At 33.2% G+C, this 22,197-nt stretch overlaps 5 protein-coding genes across 5 annotated transcripts; all 5 read left to right on the forward strand.

Annotated features, from left to right (window-relative positions):
- Positions 1-377: 377 nt before the first annotated feature.
- Positions 378-1,645, forward strand: LOC143913312 (uncharacterized). The gene is made up of 2 exons (XM_077433013.1): positions 378-490; positions 818-1,645. Exons 1-2 carry the CDS (start codon positions 479-481, stop codon positions 1,466-1,468), a joined length of 663 nt encoding a protein of 220 aa, XP_077289139.1. The 5' UTR covers positions 378-478; the 3' UTR covers positions 1,469-1,645.
- Positions 1,646-4,508: 2,863 nt separating this feature from the next.
- Positions 4,509-5,677, forward strand: LOC143913177 (uncharacterized). Its single transcript, XM_077432824.1, has 2 exons — positions 4,509-4,559; positions 4,792-5,677. The coding sequence occupies exons 1-2, from the start codon at positions 4,548-4,550 to the stop codon at positions 5,374-5,376; spliced, it is 597 nt and encodes a 198-aa protein (XP_077288950.1). The 5' UTR covers positions 4,509-4,547; the 3' UTR covers positions 5,377-5,677.
- A 3,360-nt stretch (positions 5,678-9,037) lies between these two features.
- On the forward strand, positions 9,038-10,244 carry LOC143913176 (uncharacterized). The gene is made up of 2 exons (XM_077432822.1): positions 9,038-9,098; positions 9,375-10,244. The coding sequence occupies exons 1-2, from the start codon at positions 9,087-9,089 to the stop codon at positions 9,957-9,959; spliced, it is 597 nt and encodes a 198-aa protein (XP_077288948.1). The 5' UTR covers positions 9,038-9,086; the 3' UTR covers positions 9,960-10,244.
- Positions 10,245-14,891: 4,647 nt separating this feature from the next.
- LOC143912604 (uncharacterized) lies at positions 14,892-15,686 on the forward strand. Its single transcript, XM_077431896.1, has 2 exons — positions 14,892-14,903; positions 15,120-15,686. The coding sequence occupies exons 1-2, from the start codon at positions 14,892-14,894 to the stop codon at positions 15,684-15,686; spliced, it is 579 nt and encodes a 192-aa protein (XP_077288022.1).
- A 3,611-nt stretch (positions 15,687-19,297) lies between these two features.
- LOC143912605 (uncharacterized) lies at positions 19,298-21,027 on the forward strand. The gene is made up of 2 exons (XM_077431897.1): positions 19,298-19,486; positions 20,197-21,027. The coding sequence occupies exons 1-2, from the start codon at positions 19,298-19,300 to the stop codon at positions 20,761-20,763; spliced, it is 756 nt and encodes a 251-aa protein (XP_077288023.1). The 3' UTR covers positions 20,764-21,027.
- Positions 21,028-22,197: the final 1,170 nt, after the last annotated feature.

A 22,197-nucleotide genomic window follows, 5' to 3' on the forward strand; every position in this document is an offset into this window, starting at 1 on the left:
TTTATTATTGTTTGAAATAGCATAAAATCCTTATATTACAGTCTATATAAATCATTAAATAAAAAAAAAAAGTATAATCGTTTTTTTGCTAGCGGATAAAAGCGTTAGCCTTAAATCACCGTACAATTTAATCGGTCGAAATTGCCGTCTAATCAAATCGAAAATTCGTGCTAAAATACTGGGCGAAAATTCGAGCACAAAAAAAGGTCGTAAAAAATGCGTCTATAGACAGATCTAAATTTATTTATGTAGAAGTGTGTTAAACGCTAATAAAATGTGTTGCTAGGTACGTGTATTTTTTTCGTGTGAATTTTCAAGGATTTTCACATGTTCGAGTGGTTGTAACGGTGAGCCTCCTCCGAGGCGGCGCCCCTCCCAGAGTCCAACTTCATGTCTGTATAAAGCCTGCGCCCTCCGACGAACGGTCAGAAGCAGTTTTCTGTCGAAGAAAAGGCTCGCACCTAACAAACAACCAACCATGAATTTCTTGGTGAGTCATATGGTCATATATCTCCGATTTTGTGAACTCCACTAAAGTGGAAGGATCGCATTTCAACTAACGCATCAAAGGATTAAAATTAATATCTACATAAATATATAGAGCCCCTTGGTTAAAAAGTTATACATTACGATTAATTAAACAAAATAAATTATTTTTTTATTACAATACATAAATTAAAATTAAGTAACAGATGGGTTTTTGTCTTGATTGTGCATTGAACTCTCCTATACATTGTCGCTTTCCATCTAGGAATAATTACAAGATCTTTTTTATATTATTAATTATATATGCAACTAATAAATTTTATAATTACAGATCGTAGCTTTGGCTTGTGTTGCCGCCGCATCCGCCCACCCCGGATACGGATATGGGCATGGTTATGCCCATGGCGCTTACGCTCATGGAGCCGCTCCTTTGGCCCATGATGGTCGCGTCGTAGACACCCCTGAAGTAGCTCATGCTAAAGCCGCCCACTTTGCCGCCTACAACGCAGCCGCCCATGGTGGTGCCCACCACGGACTCGTCGCCGCTCATGGCGTCGTTGCCCATGGAGCCCTCGTCCCAGTTCATGCCGGAGCTTACCTCGGTGGATACGCTCATGGAGCTCATGCCCATTATGCTGGTCCAGCCGCTCCTTTGGGCGCTGACGGTAACGTCGTAGACACCGCCGAAGTAGCTCACGCTAAAGCCGCCCACTATGCCGCCTACAGCAACGCCGCTCATGGTGCTGCTGCCCATGGAGCTCTCGCCCACCACGGAGTCCTCGCTCACGGAATCGTAGCCCCCGTCTACGCCGGACACTACGCCGCTGCCCACCACTACGCCGCCGCTCCTTTGGGTCATGACGGTCGTGTTGTAGACACCCCCGAAGTAGCTCACGCCAAGGCTGCCCATGCTGCCGCTTTCCATGCCGCCGCCGCTGGTGCCCATGGACATCATTATGGTGCTCATGGAAATCATTGGTAATCACTGAAAAAATGCGATCAACGGCCGTACCCTTGTTGAGATGTGATATCTAGCAAATTCTTTAATGTTATTTTCATTATATTTAATGATCCATCTTGTACTTTGTAAGCGCATCGATGTGAGCACTGTATATAATCATCAAACTCATAGCAAAATCAAATAAATGGTTTAAACATAAACAAATATCTATTCAATTCCACAATCCCAACACAATCCAAACATTATTATCGAATACAAATCATACCAAAAATACATTAAAATTATTACATTTCCAAATAAAATATATTATAATTATAAATGTACATATACACAGAATTTACATATATTTATGTAATTTTTGGGTAGTTAAGGTATTAAATAACACAGTAGTAAATATGGTTTGCTGATTATTCCGTAAAAAGCGATCTCACGCGCGTCACTAAAATCTTGATCATTGAGCATCTGGCACCCAAAAACTTCATGAATCGAAAGATATCCACGTGAAATATATTGTACTAATAAGAACTCGAGCGCCAGATACTAACGTATTCGCGTTTTTTGTGGCAACGATTATTGTGCGCAAGATAATTTTTTTTCGGAATAATCCGTTTACCAATAAATTTATATTATATAATATATAGACTATACATAATGAATAATAATTTAAAGTCTATATAGTACATATTTATAATATATGTACATACATAATACATGCGGACTGAGGTACTGCAGCACCCTAAACAAATTGGTATTTGTATATGAAAAAAATATAGACGGGTACATAAAGTATCTTCAAAAACGTTTTATACGAGTTGCCAGTACGTAGATTTATGTTTGGACAAATTGAATTTGCATGTAATATACTACTTAATTACAACTAATTGTCAAAAAAGTCTGAAAAGTTGATTTAAATTTTTATGTATCACATGTATGTATATACATATGTATGTATGTATCTATATAAAAGTATATGTAGACCAAATCAAAGAATTGACGGATCATCCGTTAACGCTGCCTTCAACTTGGCACAGAACCGGTAGGAGTGGATACGGATAATCAAATTCCAAACGACATCAATGACCACGACGAGCTTTGAGCAAACGAGGAAGAAGTTGTATATGGAGAAGATTTTGTAGAATGTCATTTGAAAATACATATTTGAAAATAGTTAAATTATTATTAAATTATTTTTTTAATATGTGTATATTAGTTATTATGCAAAAATGAAATAATTTATAAATATGAAATATAATGTAAGTACATATGTAGGTACCTATGTACATACATATATACGGTATGATTATATTGAAATGATGACGGTACTCTTTCATGAACTTTGTTAAATGTTGCTACTTGTGTAATTATCCAAAAAGAGTATAAAATCATCCAAATAAATTAATGTAATAAAAAGATAATAAAAACCGAAGATGAGTTAATCTCAACAACTTTATTATCAGATGCATGAAATTAGAAATTTTCATGCTCGGATGAAAATAAATAATCATTGTACATTTGCAAATAGGTTTTCCGGCAGTGACGGCAATCAGTTGCCGATAATAATGGGCTCGAAACACGAATTCCGGTTAAACTGGTGGATGTTGGCATTATGAAAATTGTAACAAACGAAAGGTGCACTGCACTAGATTACGTGCATTTTCGGAAAGTTAAACGCCTCAATTGAACAACACTAACTACTTACTACAAATACATGAACACATTTGCCAATAACCGCAATGGATTAATTATCATCGTTGATCTACATTTATGTGCGTCACAGACCGCGAAGAATCCATCGAAAGTGAATTCGATTCAAGCCCAATAGGTTTTCAACACTGACGATTTAATAATAAGCACTCTAAAAGTACTGAGTTTTTTATTACCAAATACCACATTTAAAAGATTTGATGACCAAAAACATTTTAAACTTTAACATTCCAATTGGACTATTGAAGTAGGCGATTCGTACCTGTACCTAATTCGGAGATAATGATTGACAGTCATAATAGTCCCAATACTCTTAAAATATTTCAGCAATTACGATACTTAACAATTTATTATACCTATTAGGTAGCTACTCGTGTACATTAAAGTATAATATTAGATCATACATATGGAAATGAATGAGTTCATATTATAATATAATATATTATAAACATTTTTTTTCCAAATAATACAAAGTGCTTTTATAATGCTTAAAGTTCAAATGTAATTTTTTTTATTAATTATATCCTTGAATTGCTGATTTTTTCTCACAACATACATATCTTTTCCGTTACTTTCACATATTTTTTTTACGTGTGTATTATTCATTATAATCTAGATAAATTAGTATTTGTATATTTATAAATATTATCCTGCGTAATATACAGGTTTTTTAGATATTAAATTTATGATAATATGACTTGTTGTATTTTAATGTTCTGACTACTTTCTACGTACAATACATACATTGATAAAATCTGTTTGGCAAACATCGAAAGATATACAAAAGAACATTCGAAATTAAATTCACTAACACAAATTAAGATAAATATGTTTATAGTGCCCATCCGATAGAATATCTACATATGTATTATATGTATATTACTACGTACAATAAGATTCAACTTAAAATTATGGTACAGATAAATCAACACGAAGTTGAAGCGATTAACAAATTACTACATAAAATTATTAATATTCGTTATTTGAAGGTCATTTAACATATATTGAGAGTATCAATATAAATTTAAGGTTCCAATATGCACTTACGTATTTCCGAATATGCAGTTGATTAATGATAGATTTCTTCAGGCACATTGCACCACGCCCGTACGGCGTGTAGGCATGTTAACGAGATTGTCGACAAAAAATCGAATACGAAATTGGCCCTAAGACTTAGAGAGAGACTCAAGGATAGATAAGTAATTTTCGTGTACAATATGTAGTTCGGTCAGTGGATGTGTTGGTGCAGCAGAGTGGTATTGGTATTGCAATGTGCAGAAGGCTATGACCGCCCCTCCCATTGACCACTCGCCAACCGCCACTATATAACATGAGGTTCTCTCCAGAAAATGCATTAGCAGTTTTCCGTTCAGAAAAGGCTACACAACCAGTCAAAATGAAATTCTCGGTGAGAACCAACCCCCATTCGACACCCTCATATTTCATTGTGTGTTTACTTAGACCTTAAAGATTTCCATTTTGTTTTTCAACTCTAGTGATCTCTTCTAAATTCTGAATTTTTGCATTAAATACAATTGGTGATCTCAATGATTTCGAATCTTCTCAAAGTCAAATTCATTCATATTCAATTTAAAAGTAGTGATATGTAAAAATTAACAAATTAAAATTAAAATTTACAGTTCGCTATCCTTTGCATCGTCGGCTTGGCCGCAGCATCTCACGATGACGGCAGCTGGAAGGGAGAAGGCCTCGCCGAGTCCCAGGACTATGGCCAATACGACGGACACTATGGTGTTGCTGGCGCCCATGGCATCTACGCCGCAGGCTATGCAGGCCTTGGTGGCTATGGAGGCCTTGGTGGATATGCCGGACATGGAGGATATGCCGGACACTATGCTGGACCAGCCGCACCCCTCGCCCATGACGGACGCGTCGTAGACACCCCTGAAGTAGCCCACGCTAAAGCCGCCCACTTCGCCGCATTCAACGCTGCTGCCCATGGAGCTGCCGCCCATGGAGGACTCGCTCACGGAATCGTTGCTGGACCCGCCTACGGAATCCTCGGTGCCCATGCCGCTTATGCCGGTCAAGGAGCTTATGCTGGACATGGAGTACACTATGCTGGTCCAGCTGCTCCTCTTGGTCATGACGGTCGCGTCGTAGACACCCCTGAAGTAGCTCATGCTAAGGCTGCCCATTCTGCCGCCTATCACGCTGCTGCTGCTGGATCCGCCCACGGACACGGTTATGGTCACCATTGGTAATTCGTCCATTGAAAAGGTCCAAACAACGCAATCACCTCGATACACGCCGTATTTCTTAGACCTTAATACTATTGAGATTCTCATTAATGTTAAATATGTATTTATTTTTGTATAATATGTATGTATTTATGTATTATATGTACCACCTGTAGCCAATAAGCGTCTTGTAAATAATTTCATTTTGACTGTTTGCACTTTCGGTGACTTAGATTTTCCAAATGTTTTGTCTTTTGGAATTTGAAGTCCTGATTTAATGTGCAACTTTGTTTTGTACATTATGAACGATAAATAAATCGTATTGAAAAATATCCTTTTTTGTTTCGTTATACTACTCCCTTTTACATTCAACAATTAATTATTTAAATGATTCTTCTTTGACAGTTTATATCAACCACTTTAAATATATAGACGACTTTAAATATATCTTTATCTTCATATGTATAAGTAAGTAAATGAGAAATATAAGGAATGTCAATAAAATATTCGTATAATAATTTTAATAAATCTGAATCAGTTTGTAAAATCATGGTGTTCATATGAGTTAAACATATAATATGTAAGTTGTGCTATTAGATGATTCCATATGCAAATTTGTAGCAAAGATTTTCGCTTCAATTTTCAAGAATTTTGGTATCAGGATGACGATTATAATATTTGCAACTTGATATGGTAAAAAGCCATATTCAGATTTTATATGATAATAGTCCTACTTCTGCTTAATCATATACATATATTTTTCCATTACTTGATGTTATATTAATGTTCGAAATATTATTTTATTTTATCATGTTGTTATGAAGTTCTTAAAAGGTCTAAAATAGTAGAAGAAATTGCGATCTCGAACGCATTACCATTTACAGTTGGGGATTTTCATGAAATTATATTGTGATGTAATTACACGCACACATACATAGGTATGTATTTACATACATATAAATGTAAAACATTTGAAGGTAATGTATAATTAACAAACACCATAAAAAGACTATGTCAACAAATTGTTACATATTAGCAGGGCTGTGGAGTCGGAGTCGGAGTCGTCGAGTCGAAGCATTTCAATCGGAATCGAAGTCGTAAAAAATATCAATCGACTCCGACTCCCTTTAATTATTATTTTCTTTAATTTGTAGTATTTTGGTTTAAAATTTTAATAGTACAATTTTATTTAAGTAAAATAAAATCTAAGAAATTAAAATTTAATAATTTCTTTATTAAAATCATAAATTTGAATGACATTATAAATAAATTCGTTGAATTTCACGTATTTACGGACGATTTCCTCTGTCTAATATTTTTTATTCTCATTTTTTGTTAAATTGATTTGTTTATGAATGAAATTCATACACATACATAAGTATGTACACTATGAATGTACTTGGTATTTATTTATAACTAATTTATTACCAATAATTCAGTAAATTGGGTAGCATGTCAATTTTTAGTGATTTTTTAAATTTATTTCATATTTTATATGTTGAAAATCGCTATTATTTTCATTACTAACAATTTTATACGTTGGCCAGAAAATTTTATCTTTATTTATTTATTTTTTTAGGAAAATTTACAGTTTTATCAATTACAAAATTGATAACAAAAAATAATTATTAGAAGATAAAGCATTTAAAAAAATTTCCGCATATAGATGAAATATCTTACTAAAATCGCTCAAGTTGGAATCGAAGTGGGTAAATTTTGATCCGATTCCACAGCTTTGCATATACGTCGAAATTTCTCAAGGAAGAAATAAATATATGGCAGAAAACGTTCAGTTAAAAAATGGATGTTTTGAATTTGTTATTGAATTCAGTTTTTTTTTTATTTGATAAGTGAAAAAATGAATAATGATTTAGGTCACAAAATAGAGAGCTTCAAACTACTTTAAAATAAACCATTTTCTCAAAACAAGGCTTTTTTACTTGAAGTTTTCTGCCAGCATACCGACGATATAACGATTCTTTATAGATAATCTAAAACGAACGAAAGATAATCTAAAATTGTTGTTAAATTTGTTCAAAAAATGCAAAAACAGTTGAATGTACTAATAAGCAGACATAAAAAACATAAAATGCGCATAGGAAAATGTTTAGATTTATTATAACACTAGCGAAAGTACGAAAGTAAGTATAAAGTTTAAAGTACAAGATAAAATTTGTATTCAGTTAAAATGATCCCAATGTGAAATCTTTGCGAAATCAATAATCAGATTTTATGTCAAAAGCGAACATTTGAAATATGTATCCAATTTATAATTTTGAAAAAGACTTTGTATGTAAGGTTTAATGTAAGTATGTAACTATGTAAGGTTTGGTTGGAAGCATCGAAAACAAATCAAATTTTCTATGACGACGATATTGATTCCACTTTCGATTTCGATTCCGTTTCCGGATTACTTTGTCAGTTACGTTTCCGGATTCTTTTATCGTTCCCGGATTTGGATGCCTTTTTCCATTCCGGATACGGATGTCTTTTTTAATTCTTGATCCGGATTCCTGTTTCAGTTCCAGATCCGGAATCCTTTTTCATTTCCAAATCCCAATTCCTTTTTCAGTTCCGGATTAGGATTCCTGTTTTAGTTCCGGATCCCGATTTCATTTTTAGTTCCGGTTCCGGATTCGTTTCTCAGTTCCGGATCCGGATTCCTATTTTAGTTCCAGATCAGGTCTGCTTTGTCAGTTTCGGTTCACTTATATATAAAAAACATTCATTTCTGATTGGTTGTCATTAATATTATGTTTTTTCGATTCAAATAAATTTAATAAAATACAAATGAATGTTTACTATAAGGTTAACCATGTTTAAGCGGTTTATATTATAAATACTGATCAAAGCTGGGTAAAACCACTAGAAAAAAAAAAGTGTCACATAATTATAGATGTAAATGTTAAATAGATATGCAAAGAAAAATAAACAAATGAAAAACGATCGAAAGGAGTCATTTATTATATTGTGTTAATATTAATTTGAAAAAAATAAACAAAAAAAAATGTGAATTGACTTTGAAAATGCAAAATAAACAAATTTGTAGATCTCACTTGCACTCCTGATATACATACATAGATTAGATATAGAAATGATCTAATTTCTAAAAGAAATTATAATGCATTGAATGCTATGTTCCAAATACACATACATATATGTATATGTATATACATATATGTAAATATGTACATTCATTCAACGTTGATTAAATAGATATAAAACATTCAATTCACTTCCAAACTACAGTTGTGTGAATGTCTTTACATATTTTATTATACATATTTGCAAATCGAAGAACAGCTATTTCTTACAACATAAAATAATAGGCAGATTTTTGTGAAATCTATTCAATCCATATCTATTTAAATACGTTATACTCAAGAAAATTTGTGATATGAACAAAATTTACTTTAACCAACATGGGCTTGTCGTATGTATTTACGGGTGTTGGTTTATCAACAAAATTACAAAAAAATCTAATAGGAAATTGGCCCGAAGATAGTTTAGTATAGAGAGTGTCAAGGATATGTAAGTATGTAATTTTCGTATGCAATAATTAAAGTCGGTGGATGTGTTGGTGCAGCAGAGTGGTGTTGGTATTGCAATGTGCAGAAGGCTATGACCGCCCCTCCGATTGACCACTCGCCAACAGCCACTATATAACGCGAGACTCTCTCCTGAATTTATCATTAGCAGTTTTCCGTTCAGAAAAGGCTACACAATCAGTCAAAATGAAATTCTCGGTGAGAACCAACCCCAATTCGATACACCCACATTGAGACATGTGTTCTGTTGTGTTCCATTACTTACCCTGAAGGGGTTTCTATAAAACTTTATATTCAACTTTTCTAATTTTTTTTTGCATTAAATACAGTTGTTGGTTGTCAAAGATTTCGAAAGTTTTCAAAGTTATATTCATTCCCTATCAATTTAGAAGTACATAGTGATGTAAAAATTGTATCACCACCCTGCTTTACTCTGAAGTGTAAAAACTAACCAATTAATATTAAAATTTACAGTTCGCTATCCTTTGCATCGTCGGCTTGGCCGCAGCATCTCACGATGACGGCAGCTGGAAGGGAGAAGGCCTCGCCGAGTCCCAGGACTACGGCCAGTACGACGGACACTATGGTGTTGCTGGCGCCCATGGCATCTACGCCGCAGGCTATGCAGGCCTTGGTGGCTATGGAGGCCTTGGTGGATATGCTGGACATGGAGGATATGCCGGACATTATGCTGGTCCAGCTGCCCCTCTTGGTCATGACGGTCGCGTCGTAGACACCCCTGAAGTAGCCCACGCTAAAGCCGCCCACTTCGCCGCCGTCAATGCTGCTGCCCATGGAGCTGCCGCCCATGGAGGACTCGCTCACGGAATCGTTGCTGGACCCGCTTACGGAATCCTCGGTGCCCATGCCGCTTATGCCGGTCAAGGAGCTTATGCTGGACATGGAGTACACTATGCTGGTCCAGCTGCCCCTCTTGGTCATGACGGTCGCGTCGTAGACACCCCTGAAGTAGCTCATGCTAAGGCTGCCCATTCTGCTGCCTTCCACGCTGCTGCTGCTGGATCCGCCCACGGACACGGTTATGGTCACCATTGGTAATTCGTCCATCGTTTGGGTCAGACAACATATCAACTCGAATTCCTAGCCCTCAATATTGTTGAGATTCTCAAAAATGTTATTTATTTTTGTATAATATGCATGTATTACATTATATGTACCACCTGTAGCCAATAAGCGTTCTGTAAATATGTAATTTCATTTTGACTGCAATTGACTGCAATTCGGTGACTTAGATTTTCCATATGTTTTGTCTTTTGGAATTTGAAGTCTCGATTTTTGTGTAACATTTTTTTGTACATTATGAACGATAAATAAATCGTTCTGAAAAATAACCTTTTTTGTTTCATTATGCTACTCCATTTTTTACAATCAATTATTTAAATAATTAAATAATTAGTATTTTGTAATAACATTAGATACATGTAAAACAATTTTTTTTTGTTTTTATAAAAATTCTAAAAAACATTCGGATGTGACCAACCCACGTATGTATGTATAAAGAATTTTTGGATAAAGTGTACGAATACTTTATCGGAGTATAATTTTAAATGTATGGTGCATAAAAAACAAAATTCGATAATGAGACATATGTATGTATGTACATACATACACGTACATACATATGTATGTACACCGACTATGATAGCACTTTCGAAACAAATTAAGCGCAAATGTAGGAAAACTCACCGAAGACAAAAGTTCCTAGTTTTACTTCTTAAGTAATAAATTTATTTTTTATTATGTACTTGAGGTATATATATACATATATAGGTATTATAAACATGAAATATCAAGATGGTAGAAAAATGAAATTTAAAAGGTCAAAATTAAATAATAGAATATTGTTTTAAAAAAAATCATTACTTCCGGTTTACGAATTCTAGACAAAAATATATCATCTCTCAGTTAGCTCATAAAGAATACAAATATTAAATTTCAGCTTGATACGTTCAGTGGTGTCGAAAAAATCGTGTGGTCACAACATTTTTAACTTTTCAAGAGAAAAAAATTAAATTAAATTTATTTTATTTTGATCACATTGATATAAGGATTATACTTGTATTTTCTCGTGAAAGCACAAATATTTTAAGGTCGAAAAAAATAGTGGAAGAAAAATCGAACAAGAGTAGTCTGCTACTTCCGGTTGACAGATGTTCACCAAATTTTATATAAAACTTGATATTAAGAGGGCTGGACCCCGGCGCCTTGTCCATACAAACGTATTAGACTTCTCCCCTCCTCAATTATGGCACTAGAGAAATTTTATTTTAATATGCTATTTATATCCACCATAGGCATTTTTCGATTTTTTTTTTGATTAATCAAAAAATCAAATAAATCAAAAATCAAAAAATCAATTATATGTGGATATAAATAGCATATTAAAAAAAATTTCTCTAGTGCCATAATTGAGGAAGGGAGAAGTCTAATATGTTTGTAAGGACAAGGCGCTGGGGTCCAGCCCTCTTAAGCTTAAAATTTAAATATGAAATTTCAGTTCAATATACCTAAAGGATTTTGAGAAAAACATAGAAAAATCCTCAATTCTTTAGAGTAAAAGTACTACTTCCGGTTAATGTAAAATATTTAAAAAATATTAGTGTATAAAATATATAATTTCTATTACAAATAAAACCAGGCGACAACATTTTTGACCTTCCTTCCGGAAGCTTCCGGAAGAGAAAAAGTCCCACTTCCGGTTTATTAAATTTAGTGATTTTTTTTTTATTTTAATCACATTGATACAAGAATTATACTTGAATTTTTTCGTGAAGACCACACATGTTTAAGGGGTCGAAAAAAATAGTGGAAGAAAAATCCAACAAGAGTAAACTGCCACTTCCGGTCGACAGACGCTTACCAAATTGTATACATAACTTGGTATTAAGCTTAAACTGATCAATATGAAATTTCAGTTCGATAAATCAAAAGGCTTTTGATAAAAACATAAAAAACCTCGATTCTCTAGAGTAAAAGTACTACTTCCGGTTCAGATAAAAATATTTAAAAAATGTAAAATTATAAAAATTATTATTTCTAGTACATGTAAAAAAAATTCAGTCCGATTCAGTTAATAGTTTGGGAGAAAATCGAATTCAAAAACTTAAAAAAAAGAGGATACCTATAAGGGGAGGTACCATTTCCGGCCAACTTAAAAATTTGAAAAAAATTTACGTAGTGTCTATAAGAATTTCAGTAACCGACACTAAGTTTCGGTTTGATAGGACTAACGGTGTTGAAAAAATCCCCAAAATACACAGCCACACACACAGCCACACACACAGACACACACACACACATTTTTTCTAGATCATAAAAACGTGATCAGTAATCGATTCTGAGTTCGAATCAGTCAAAATCTCGAGTTCGAATTTTCTCATGATCACAAAACTTCATCTATTGTTACTACGTACATAGATAAAGTAAAAAATAGTCTAATCCACTGAGCGGTTTGTGAGATAATTGAATCCAAAAACTTAAACAAAAAACTTTCAAGATATTTTTAACATACTCTACCCAACTTGTGGTTTAATTTCTTTCAGATTTGGATGTTTTTGATTTGCATTTTTACCTTAGATGAATAAAGCATTTAAATATTCTCCCAAACACTCGGTGAATTATTATAGAAAGTGCCATTCGAGGTTTGTACTGTTTAGTCATCATGGCGTTGAGGTGAACGATCACTCAAATCACGACTTTTATTTTTAAATATATGTACATATATTGAAATTTGTTCTTTGAAGGGCATAAAAGGAAAAAAAATACACTTCAAGAATACCTTCAAGGCTTCCCTTAGGTATACGAAATTGCGACCATTAAATTTGCTATTGATTAATGATTATATACAATATTATATTATAGATTATACATGTGTATGCATGTATTCACTTATTTTTCAAGGCACATAACGTACACATGTATACATATGCAGGTATGTTTGATAAACCCCACTAGTGTTGGTAGAACCCACACAAGTTTATCTCATATCTAACTCTAGCATAATGAGATTTTCATTCCAATATGAATAATCGATTTTATGTAACAAAAATCAAGTAATGCTATTGCAATTAGAACTACAGAATCATATAAAAATTAAATATGTGCCAATAGATTATTTTGGAAAATGAAATGATGTAAATGCAAGTGACGTCCCACAAATTATGGACGTAATTTTGGAACTCCGGAGTAAAATAATTACACATAAAAACATTGAATATGTTACAGCCATTCTTATTCGAAAGCAATTCAACTAGTAAATTATATCCCTACAAGCGCAAATACACTTTCAACAATGTGCGCCAGTTGTAATATAACAGTTGAGTTTAGACAGCTCTGATGTTATTACGAATGCTTTAGAATTCAATAATGTATTAATATTTGCTAGATATTACGAATAAAGATAATGAGTACCATATTACGATAATTTAAGAATGAGTTCAAAACAAAAATGTGACTTTTCAACTCAATTTACTAGTCTCCATCTTATTTATATTTGAGGTGTATTTTCAGTTGTTATAATATATATATATATATATATATATATATATATATATATATATATATATATATATATATATATATATATATATATATATATATTATGACCAGTTGGAATTTAATTCGCCATATGAATCAACTTACGTTGGATAGACGGAATATATTCCAACTAGTCAAAATATATTAGCCAGCAGCATAGCTTCTGCCTAACACCGAGAGGCACCGGGTTCGATCCCGTGAGCTAACCTCGATTGGAAAGAATTTTTCCGAGTGTAGTGCTGCTGGTCAGACCTGGAAATTTGTGACTCCAGTTCGATCGTTTCCTATCAGACTTTGCCAATTTCTCTGATTTTATTGTTGAAACGGTTCCCGATTAAATTGGCTAAAAACCTTCCTACCTACTATGTTCATATTTCACCACTATTTCAGTATGATTAATGTACAATAAAATGTATGTACAATTCATAGATGTCTCGTTAATTTGCGAGTTTTCAGTGTCTCGTAATTCAGCGACTTGTGTAATAAAAATGCTGCATTGTTTATAATTGACCAGGAAGGCAATGGGGTTTACCTGTAAGGCCTTCCTGGTATAAAATGTAATAAAATAAATAAAATATTACACTTCTACTATAACGGTGGTTGGTACCAGGTTAGATGGAATATATTCCAACTAGCCAAAATATATTACAACTACATAGAAGATACACTTCAACTGTAACATTTAAACAAACTAGTTCGTTTGGTCGATTTGTTCTTTTGTGTACATTTTAAATGATCAGATTGGTTTGTGTTTGACTAAATAATACAAAAATCCACTTTTCTTCATATCGATAAATACAATGTTTTGCATTTAACAATATTTATAAATACTGGTGGTCTGTAATACGCTTATTCTACTTTCCCCAGATTCTGGACATATCGAATTATAACATATTGAATGATAACAATTTGTCAATAAAGTCACACATAAATAGTGTTTTTGGAACTGAAAAGTGGACACGTGGAGTGAAAAAAATGTTATACGTTTATGATAAAAATAGATGTTTACATAAAACACTTTTATGTAAACTTACCTAGTTAAATTGTTCTTTTTATTATTTACAAAATAAGTGCAATAGATTATTTTTTTTTGATTTAAGAAATTTGGTAATGTGTTAGAAGTGCTCTATTTTGATCAATACACATCTTGACATTTAGTTTTTTATCGAGATTGAAAAAAAAAATACAATTTTGGCCCTAAGAGATAATTTTAGAAAGATACTCAAGGATAGATTAATAGAGCAATTTTTGGTATGAAATAGTTTGAATAGTGGATGTGTAAATGCAACAAAGTGGTATTGGTGTTGCGTGCGGAGAAGGCTATGACCGCCCCTTCCATTGACCATTCGCCAACAGTTACTATATAACACGAGGCTCTCTCCTGAAAATACATTAGCAGTTTTCCGTTCAGAAAAGGCTACACAACCAGTCAAAATGAAATTCTCGGTGAGAACCAACCCCTATTCGACACCCTCATGTTTCATTGTGTGATTACTTAACCGTGAAATATTTCGATTTTGCTATTGATCTCTTCTAAATTATGATGTTTTGCCTAAAATACAATTGGTGGTTTCAAAGATTTCGAATCTTTCCAAAGTCAAAATAAATTTAGAAATATATAGTGATTTGTAAAAACTAACAAATTAAAATTAAAATTTACAGTTCGCTATCCTTTGCATCGTCGGCTTGGCCGCAGCATCCCACGATGACGGAAGCTGGAAGGGAGAAGGCCTCGCCGAGTCCCAGGACTATGGCCAATACGACGGACACTATGGTGTCGCTGGAGCACATGGCATCTATGCCGCAGGCTATGCTGGACATGGTGGATATGCCGGACATGGAGGATATGCCGGACATTATGCTGGACCAGCCGCACCCCTCGCCCATGATGGACGCGTCGTAGACACCCCTGAAGTAGCCCACGCTAAAGCCGCCCACTTCGCCGCCTTCAACGCTGCTGCCCATGGTGCTGCCGCCCATGGAGGACTCGCTCATGGAATCGTTGCTGGACCCGCCTACGGAATCATCGGTGCCCATGCCGCTTATGCCGGTCAAGGAGCTTATGCTGGACATGGAGTGCACTATGCTGGTCCAGCTGCCCCTCTTGGTCATGACGGTCGCGTCGTAGACACCCCTGAAGTAGCTCATGCTAAGGCTGCCCATTCTGCCGCCTACCACGCTGCTGCTGCTGGATCCGCCCACGGACACGGTTATGGTCACCATTGGTAATTCGTCCATTGATAAGGTCCAGACAACGCTATCACCTCGATTTCCTAGACCTCAATACTGTTGAGATTCTCATTAATGTTATTTATTTTTGTATAATATATATTTATGTACATATGTACCAACTGTAGCTGATAAGCTTGTAAATAATTTCATTTTGACTGCAATATTCGGTGATTTAGATTTTCCAAATGTTTTGTTTTTGGAATTTGAAGTCTCGATTTTGTGTGCAACGTTGTTTTGTACATTATGAACGATAATAAATCATATTAAAAATAAATAGATTTTGTTTTGTTACATTGCACTACTTCTATTTACAGTAAGTTTTTATTAAAATATACCTACCAACGAAACGATACTCGATCTATATCGGTATAATTCAAAAGACGATTCTTTTTGGAAAGCGATAAAATTAATAAGCGATATAACGATAAAAAAAATCTTCTGAAAACGATATGATGTCTGTCAATTTGTATTTGTAGTTAGTAAATAGTGCACAAATGGTGTACCTTTAAATATTTTTGTAGAAAATTGAAGATGAATTTACTAATGAGTATCGATTTTATGATAATACTAATAAAAGTACCTGCTATAATTCGAATTATCAGGGTTTTATCAGTCAGATTGGCAGCACTGGCTAGTTTCAACTATGACATTTAATTGACAGTCGAGAAAATGATTTTTGAGAAAATGAGTTCTTCGTTTACATTTATTTATCATTATAAAAAGAAAAATTTCGTAATAGGAATTCCCATACAAAAAAAATATATGAATTGTTGTATTACAACAATTCATATATTTTCCTTAATAATTTCGTAAAGTTTTAATTTATACTTTTACTAACCATATAAAATTTTCAACACTGAAATAATTTCCCAGTCTCCCAAAACGTTGTCAACCAACTGCGAGGAGGAAAAGAAAAATACACGAATTATGACTAAATGTTGTATATAAAAGTGGTTTTCTGATAAGTACAACACGTTCAAATATATGAACCTACATAAATATATGAACCTACAAAGCATTAAAGTAATATGTACATACGTATTATGTAATATCCTTATGGAATGGGCGTTTCTAATATCTACATAATTAGAATTCTGAGATTTTTCATGGTGGTTTAAAAATGAAACATATATATACAATCCGATTTACGTAGCATAAATTTAATATATGTACATATTTATATTAAAGATCTAATGAAGTTCGAGTCTAATGTACATGTATGTATATGTACTAGGGTTTCTGACCCGGGTCGACCCGGGACAGACATTCCCGGGAATTTACGGAATTTTTGTTGTCCCGTGTCCCGGGAATTCTTATCTGGAATCCCGGGAATTTGATTTAGAAAAATCTTGGGAATATATAACATTTTCAAGACTGCACGAATAATAAAGAATCGTAAGATATTCTCAAAGGTTTGTTGTTTAGCAGTAAGTACAGCACATTCCCTGAACATGGAAGTTTTATGAGCATAATGTTTCTGTGCGTTTGGCTAAAATCGTTTCTTGTAATTCTACTTTTGGAAAATCTGAATACCGAAGGACTTGACCTTATCGATGAATTATTGCGAGAATTGAAAATTAAAATCGAAGAAAGAAGAAGCCTAAAACTGATTTTTTTAACACAAACTTTTAATAATTATAATTTTATACCGAACAAAACATTCTTTAAATGTTTTAATAAAAGCGAATGTAGGTCCTACGGTAAAACTATTATGAAGCGAGTATATCCTTCTTGTATTGACGATTCCACAATGGAAGAAACTTTTTTAGATTCGGATGAAGATGAAACAATTGTGTATGACGATGAATGAATAATTAAATAAGGAGTTATAAAAGACAAAAATATAAAAAATAACGTAAATAAAAATAACCTCGACTTTAAAAAAGAAATTAAAATATAAATGCTGATAGGAAAAAAAGCCGATAATTTAAAAAAATTGTTTTCGTCCCTTTAAACAGTAAAACCAAAATGTTTTCGTCTCTTATAACAATAAAACCAACTGTGAGCAAAACTGAAAGAGTTTTTTCCATTGCTGGAAATTTTGTACTAAATCTAGAAATGGGCTTTCAGAATCTCATTTAAATATTTTAGTATTTTTAAGAAGCTACTTTAAATAAGTTTACTTTTACAATTACATTTATTCCAGTTAATAGATATATTATGTATTGTTTACTTTTTTATATTTTGTAAATAAATAAATATTTTTTTATTAATAAAAAATATATTAATATGAAAAAAAAAAGATTTTTTGACATCTGTCCCGGGATCCCGGGAATCCCGGGAACGATCCCGGGTTCCGTCTCGTGTCCCGGGAATTGAAAAAGTCCGGGAATACAGAAACCCTAGTATATACGTACATATGTTCTCTTATTGAAAATAAATATATAATTTAAAAATTAATAAATTGATACGAATAAGAGTTTAAGAAGTGAGTTGATTTCTTTGCACAACAACCTTCTAATAAAAACCAAACAAAAAATTGGCAATGAAAAATAAAAGCATATGAACAAATTTTATTTAAAATAAAAAATGACTATTTTAAATAAGCCGAATTTTTCAGCGCCAAGTGAAAGTTGGAACCAAAATGAAAAAAATATCTAGAACCTTTTAAGAAAAATTTGCATACTCTGTTAAATAAGTTTGGATGTTGTAAATTGACTACAACAGGCAATCGAATATTTATTTTTATTTGAATATTTATACATCGACTAATCAAACCATAACAAATGAAAAATAATTTTTCGCTTTTATTTTAATTAAAATCATATACATACATACAAAATTCTATACGCCTACAATAAAGAGCAAATTTTAAGTTTTCCAGACACTTTTGATAACACGAGTAAGTTTTTTTGAAGAGAAAAAATAATCCAAACGTTGAAAATTCAATTTTCAACCGTCATCTATAAAATAAACTTTAAAACGATGTTCGTTGAATATACATATAATTAATTCAAATGTTCAAATATTAAAATAATGTATAAAATGAAATTTAAATACATGTTAGTTGAATATATGTATGTACATGTTATTATTAAAAAAAAGGATTTTAGCCGAGCGTAGGTACCTGACAAAAGCGAAATTTTTGTAATCTAATATATAATTTCGAAAGAGACTTTGTCTGTATGTAAGTATGTAAATAAATATGTAATGTTGGTTAGTAACATCGAAAACAATTCGAAGTTTCTATGACGATTCGATATATTTATTTTTCGATTCAAATAAATTCGCCCCCGGATTCTGGTATAATATAATACATCTAATATATAATTTCGAAACAGACTTTGTATCTTTGATTGGGAACTTCGTAAACAAAACAGTTTCTATGACGATACGATATATTTTTTTTCGATTCAAATAAATTTAATAAAAAAACAAATGAATTTACTATTAGATTCGCCATGTTTAAGCTGTTTATATTACAAATATTGAGCGAAGCCGGGTAAAACAACTAGTATGAAATTTCACTGTAAATTCATAAAATACATATGTGCGTTGGTGTGTGGTTTGATTTATTAGCGTAATTGCAAAAAATCGAATAGGAAATGAACCCTAAGACAGTTTATGTAGAGAGTGTCAAGGATAGGTAAGTAATTTTGGTGTGCAACATGCAGTTTGTTCGGTGGATGTATTGGTGTTACAAAGTGGTATTGGTATTGCAATGTTCAGAAGGCAATGACGCCCCTCCATTAACCACTCGCCAACAGTTACTATATAACACGAAGCTCTCTCCAGAGAATACATTAGCAGTTTTCCGTTCAGAAAAGGCTACACAACCAGTCAAAATGAAATTCTCGGTGAGAACCAACGTGCCTCGTAACCCTTATTCGACACACCCATATCGAGATTCACATACATATGCACATATCTGTCTCACTGTGTATAATTTACATCCATCCTAAGGGCTATTAACGTATACAATTATTCTGATTTTTAGTTCAGTTATCAATCTTTATATAATATTTTCAGTCACTTTATTGATTAAGTTCAAAGTCAAATATACATACATATAACATTTCAAGGTCAAATTTAAACGTATGTTATATGTATGTACATATGTGTGAGTGTAAATTGTCAAAACTATCTATTTCGGTTTTTAGAGTTTTAAAATATTCAATTATATTTTTCTGTTTTCCATTGCTTTTTATTTCTTATATAAAATTTCAACCGTTGTAATTAAATTTTGTTTGGAATAGAATATACTAGGTTATTGCTTAATTTTGAATTACATAAAGAATTGAAATTATATTATGTAATACGGGTGTACGTATGCATGTTTGCATAAAAATGCGTACGTAGTATCAGTTTAAAAGTGATTGTCAAAAAAAAGGAAAAACATATAAATGAACTAGCAAATTTTACAATTTACATTTACGTGTAAACTTAACTCAACTAAATTCAGTTCAAACAAATTTTTACGCATATGTATCGACACCATAATGGGGATGTCACGGTTCGGACGGAATCAGACCAGAACATATATAATATGACCAATTAATATTTACAGTTCGCTATTCTTTGCATCGTCGGCTTGGCCGCAGCATCTCACGATGACGGCAGCTGGAAGGGAGAAGGCCTCGCCGAGTCCCAGGACTTCGGCCAGTACGACGGACACTATGGTGTCGCTGGAGCACATGGCATCTATGCCGCAGGCTATGCTGGACATGGTGGATATGCCGGACATGGAGGATATGCCGGACATTATGCTGGACCAGCCGCACCCCTCGCTCATGACGGACGCGTCGTAGACACCCCTGAAGTAGCCCACGCTAAAGCCGCCCACTTCGCCGCCTTCAACGCTGCTGCCCATGGTGCTGCCGCCCATGGAGGACTCGCTCATGGAATCGTTGCTGGACCCGCCTACGGAATCATCGGTGCCCATGCCGCTTATGCCGGTCAAGGAGCTTATGCTGGACATGGAGTACACTATGCTGGTCCAGCTGCCCCTCTTGGTCATGACGGTCGCGTCGTAGACACCCCTGAAGTAGCTCATGCTAAGGCTGCCCATTCTGCTGCCTTCCACGCTGCTGCTGCTGGATCCGCCCATGGACACGGTTATGGTCATCATTGGTAATCTGTCCATTGATAAAGTCCAGACAACGCAATCACCTCGATTTCCTAGACCTCAATACTGTTGAGATTCTCATTAATGTTATTTATTTTTGTATAATATGTATGTACCACCTGTAGCTGATAAGCTTCTTGTAAATAACTTCATTTTGACTGCAATATTCGGTGACTTTGATTTTCCAAATGTTTTTTTTGGAATTTGAAGTCTCGATTTTATGTGCAACATTGTTTTGCACATTATAAACGACAATAAATCGTATTGAAACTGAATATATTTTGTTTTCTTATATTACATAACATCTATCGACAGTAAGTAATAAATTAAGCATATAGTGCTCTATTAATAAGCTGTTAAGCCATTTAGTAACTACCACATCCAAAAACCTGGATTATATTGTATGTACATACAATTCATATTTTTTAATTCGAAAACCCATTAAAACATATTAAAGAGACGATACTCGATACGTATTGATACAATTCAATGTTTCGAGGTTGAAATTGCATATATTATTAGATTACAAAAAAGCGAAAGTTGGAATTTGGATACATCTCTAGGTGGAAAAGATGTTCTGTATCATAGGGAATCCGCAAAAAATAATATGAAAATTCTAAAAAATATAGCATACATGTTCATACATATGTATGTATGTATTTATACACAGTACACAGTCTTAAAAACGGTGTACCTTTACATTTTTATTTTTGAAAAATGCAGGTGAAATTACAAATGAGTACACATTGAAAATATAATATGTTATTAGAAAATTATTTGACTTTATAACACTAGTAAAAGTACATGCTGATTTAAATTCGAATTTCGAATTATCAGGGTTTTATTACTGTAAGGTTGACATTTTGACGATAAGCGATAAGTTGATATTTCATTTTGATTCCTGGCTGGTAGGTTTTTATTTTGTGATGAAATATTGTTAAAATATATTCCATCATTTCTATAATTCATCTGTTCCTGGTTTTTATATCTTCCTTTACATTTATTTGTCATATAAAATAAAAAGTTTGTAAAAATCGTTACATGAATTCTCATAAAAACATAAATTGTTGTATTAAAACCTATATAATAACCAACCCAAAATAATAACAACTGTAAATATATATACATATGTACACGCAGATATAATAGTATGTACTACATTCATGAATTATATGTATGTACATATAGGAAGTAAGCACCTCTTAAAGTTCAATTTAGTTTAATTCAAAACCTTATTTTGTGTGTTAAAAGTGGTTCTTTGATGAGAATAAAACGATAAAATACATTGCAAAAGTAACAAAGTGATTTCTAAATACATACATACATATATGAGCCTATAGATCATTACAGTATTGAGTAATGTTCTTTTTATGGAATAAGCAATTCAAATATCTAACTATGTACATATGTAGCATGCAGAGGTTTTTGGTTGGTACATTTCGA

This window comes from Arctopsyche grandis, chromosome 6, assembly GCF_051622035.1.
Source record: "Arctopsyche grandis isolate Sample6627 chromosome 6, ASM5162203v2, whole genome shotgun sequence".
NCBI lineage: Eukaryota > Metazoa > Arthropoda > Insecta > Trichoptera > Hydropsychidae > Arctopsyche > Arctopsyche grandis.